This window comes from Macadamia integrifolia, chromosome 11, assembly GCF_013358625.1.
Source record: "Macadamia integrifolia cultivar HAES 741 chromosome 11, SCU_Mint_v3, whole genome shotgun sequence".
NCBI classification, from domain to species: domain Eukaryota; kingdom Viridiplantae; phylum Streptophyta; class Magnoliopsida; order Proteales; family Proteaceae; genus Macadamia; species Macadamia integrifolia.
In genome coordinates, this window is record NC_056567.1 from 27,316,851 (window position 1) to 27,321,185 (window position 4,335).

Sequence of the window (4,335 nt, forward strand, 5' to 3'; positions counted from 1 at the left end):
AAAAAAAAAAAAAAAAAAAAAGACCCTAAAGTGGCTGGCGCCTTTTGGACTGGGTACACTTTTTTTTTTATCATCTATGCAATGCATGCTTGATAGGAAGAAATTTCATACTTCTGTGGTGTTATTTGTTTACATAGCTACAATATACATTTACAATCTGTTGCTACTCTTTGGGTTTTATGGCTCTCCACTACCCTTTTGTGTACAAAAGAATGTGATTTGTGGCTGCTGGGAGTTTTGTCTTGGCATTTATCTAGTAAACTGTTGTCCTCTCCTCACTGATTGTTCCATGCTATTTCCAACAGGGGCATTTTATGGCTTTATCGTCAGCAATCTGGCAATGGTATTGTCATTACTCGAAATCTGTAATTTTTACTCAAGTCGTGTCCACTTTTAGTTTTGATGTCATTTAATATTCTAAGCATTGTACCCAAATATATATATATATATATATATATTCTAAGCATTAATTCATCCACAAAAATACTCTTAAGCATTTTTTTTAACATAAATTTAAAGGATTACTTAAGACTCTGTACCTGGTCAAAGTATGGTAATCACATAATGCTCTGAAGTTGAATAATTGGAGCTAACCAAAAAATACTTAACGACTCTATTTTTTCTCTCCTCTTTCCTTTTGGGGGTTGGGGTGGGGAACTAAAGTTTCTGGTGCAGAGAGGAAGGATCTTCAATTCCTTATTCCAATTTTATTGGATGTACCATAACTCAATCAACTGGCATCCTATAGCAATTCTGAAGCTTGTTGAATCTGTTGCAACTTGTAAACCAGAACAACCAGTTTTATCCTTTTGTGAATAGAAACATAGCTTTATTGTTTGTGAGAACATAAGGTTTTGTTCAAGGAGAAAAATCAACGCCCTATTATTTTGTTTTGAAAATTTTTTCTTGAGAAATCAGATTTTTTCCTGAAATCTATTTTTATGATGTTGAATGTGTTTATTGTCAATTAGTTCTTGTCTATATTTCCTGATAAAAACCTAAGAAGCAACACAACTTGCAGCTCAGCCAAGATAAGGGCAGTGAGGTTCATGTGCCTATAGTCTGCCACCTAGTTGTACTTGTCTTTGGTATGAATTGACTGATGAGTGAGCCCAACCAAAGAAAGAGAGGGAATAAAATGAATGTATCCTATCCATCGTAGTGCATCTCAACTTGGAGACTTTTTTTTCGGATGGGTAATTGTTCCTGGAGATTGTTTTACTTTCCTGGATTCATTAATTGATTCCTAAGACATAACTCATGCAGATTGTTTTGGGACTTAATGTAAGATTTCAACTAAATAGAATAGAGGCAAAGAATTGAGTCCCTGCTTGCAGAGAACCTATGCAGGATGATCAAATTGATGTTATCTTTCTGGCAGATTTGAAACTAAAGCAGAGAAACTAACAAGCAGAAGCCATGGGAACTAGGGTTTTAAGGTTAAAAACTAGGTTTGAGAGAGATCTAATAGGTTTAAGGACTTATTAGTTTAGGGACTTATGGAGGAAGATGTTGAGGTTTCCAAATGGCCTAGTCCTCACCATTTTAATATATTTGATTATTAAACATTTTGCTTTCTCATTTGGTAAATGTAGCTCTATTAGGTTCTTCTAGATTGAATCTGTATTGCTTTTGTTTCTTACCTTTTTGCAGAGGATGCTCAGCTGACTCCTGTTTTACGCCTTGGAGCTGGAGCAACTGCTGGAATTATTGCTATGTCAGCAACTTACCCTATGGACTTGGTACGAGGCAGGCTCACTGTGCAGGTATTGTCTTTTATCTGCTCTAGAGAATTCATTTCTGTTGTTCGGCCCTAGATTTTTGTTTGAACTCTGCAATGTTGATTCTTTTTTTTTTTTCTAATTATTTATATATTTTGCAGACAGAGAATTCCCCTTATCAGTATAGAGGATTGTTTCATGCCCTAAGAACTGTCCTTGTGGAAGAAGGCCCACGGGCTTTGTACAAAGGTTGGCTTCCTTCTGTCATCGGAGTTGTAAGTGGAATCTTTTAATTGGACCTCCTCCCGGCCCTTTCCATTTTTTTTTTTTAATTTGTCAATGTTATCCTAAACTGAAAAAGGGGTTCAGACTTTAAAAAGGTTTACTGTTATGCACAGATAACCTACTGATTTTACTTTTATGAAATGATTAGGTAGATCAACATATTTGGTACATGCATTTTTCATATCTTGTGTTCCCTTCAAGTGCAGTGGTTGTCATTTTACAAGCATACAAGGGAATCCAGGCTTCCTGATGCCACAGGAGAGTGGTGGTTAGACTATAAGAGAATAAATTAGGGTTTTGAGGCTTTTTTGGGCAAGGACAGTTGGGTCTTTTCTGTTATTTTTCTCAAATTATAAATAAAATCTGGTATGTAAGTGAAAATTTGAGATAAGAGAATAGGTTTTGGATGGTTTTGAATGTCTAAAGGTATGCATGTTTCGGATTATAAAAGGCTGGAGAAAAATCATGGTAGGGTTTGATGCCAAATGTAGAGAAGAAGGAAAAACATAACAGCAGAAACCTGGAAGGTAGAAAAATGACTATGAACAGTAATATTTTAACATTATGTATGAACAGTAGATAAAAAGAGAATTTAGATTGAACTGAAATTTCAGCAAAGAGAGACCCTTTTGCTTGAATCATGGTCAGTGGAGTAGAGTTTCCGAGGTTATATAAAGGCTTAAGGGGGTTTTATGATGGTGATATACTGATGCTTCTTCTGCTTGCTCATTTTTTTGAATATCAAAATCTTGTGATGTGTCAAATGATCTTGTTAATTGATCATTGTCATGTGGCTATGTGTTATACCAGCTTCTCTAAACTGTTGGCAAGCTTGTCTTCTCTCTCTCTGACTGCTACAGAAACCTTAATTTCTCTGGTGATCTGTGCATCTTCTTCAGCTGTTTGAATATAAGTGAAAAAGGCAAAATGACGAATCATATAAATGAGATTTTCTTAATACTACACCTTCCTCCAGAAGAACAAGTAATTACCTAAAATTAAGTCTAACCATTGTTTCTTTGTTTCTTCTTTGATTTTCTAAATCCCTTCCCTTTGCAAAACCCAATCAAGAACTTCAGACATAGTTATATCCTCACTAGCTTATACTGTACTGTTTCTTTCTTTTTGCAGATTCCGTATGTGGGTCTCAACTTTTCGGTTTATGAATCATTGAAGGAATGGCTGGTCAAAACTAGACCATTTGGCCTAGTTGATGGTTCTGAGTTGAGCGTGACAACAAAGCTTGCCTGTGGAGCTGCCGCAGGAACTATTGGCCAGACAGTCGCTTACCCACTTGATGTTATTCGCCGAAGAATGCAAATGGGGGGCTGGAAGTCTGCTGCTTCAATTGTCACCGCTGATGGGATGAACAAAGCACCAATTGAATATTCGGGCATGATAGATGCATTCCAAAAGACAGTTCGGAACGAGGGCTTTGGAGCATTGTACAAGGGCTTAGTTCCAAATTCAGTGAAGGTCAGTATCATATATTCATACCTTTTAGTTGTGTTAATATCTTTGCACTTTTAGTTGTCTTGGTAGAGACGGTTCACTGGTTCTGCTTGGATCTTGGACCTTCCATTTGATCACTTTGGTTTGATGATCCGAAACATTTGTCTACAGTTCTATTTAATTTCATTGTCTTGGAAGTTGGTCTCTCTCTCTCTTTCACTTTTCCCTGCAAGGTTAACATCATTCATGTTTTACTGATTTACTCAGGTGGTTCCATCCATTGCAATTGCATTTGTGTCATATGAAGTGGTGAAGGATCTTCTTGGAGTTGAGATGAGAATATCAGACTGAAGGAAGGACTATAGGGATATCTGTTGAAGAATCATACTATTTTTGTAGGTGAAGGAAAGAGAGAAGGTGAATGGCAGTTAGGTGAATATTTTTTCCCCAAGAGAATGCGGATAATGATGGGCCCAATTTACTGAATGTTGATAATCTAGATTCCATCTTTCCCACTCTCTTCCTCTCCCTTCTCCTCCCCCTTTCCCTCCCGCCTATTCATGCTTTAGTGTCTTGTAAGACTTCCCATTCATATGCTGTGATAATAAAGGTTTGTAAGGAACATTAGATGTTGGGTATCTCTCATAAAATTGAAGGAATTCTTTCCCAAAAGTTTAACATGATTGTTTTTTATGTTAAAAATGAGAATTTTGTCCCACTCTTAGACCAGCAGAGCTTCTGTGATCACTGATGATAATTTCAGAAGCTATCCTAGATGCTTCCAGAATGGGTGCCAAGTGGGGTGTTTGTTATACCAGAGTTTGGCTTAAGGTTAAGCATTGCTACCACTCACCCATTATTATTTATTTTGGAAAAA

General features: G+C 36.7%; 1 protein-coding gene across 1 annotated transcript in view; it reads left to right on the plus strand.

Annotated features, from left to right (window-relative positions):
- LOC122092796 (mitochondrial adenine nucleotide transporter ADNT1-like) overlaps nucleotides 1-4,130 on the plus strand; it is an 8,277-nt gene extending 4,147 nt beyond the window's left edge. The window contains exons 5-9 of the mRNA XM_042663090.1: nucleotides 306-343; nucleotides 1,654-1,766; nucleotides 1,883-1,996; nucleotides 3,138-3,482; nucleotides 3,726-4,130. Coding sequence (XP_042519024.1) covers nucleotides 306-343; nucleotides 1,654-1,766; nucleotides 1,883-1,996; nucleotides 3,138-3,482; nucleotides 3,726-3,809 — 694 coding nt within the window. The 3' untranslated portion in view covers nucleotides 3,810-4,130. The remainder of the gene's footprint in view (nucleotides 1-305; nucleotides 344-1,653; nucleotides 1,767-1,882; nucleotides 1,997-3,137; nucleotides 3,483-3,725) is intronic.
- Nucleotides 4,131-4,335: the final 205 nt, after the last annotated feature.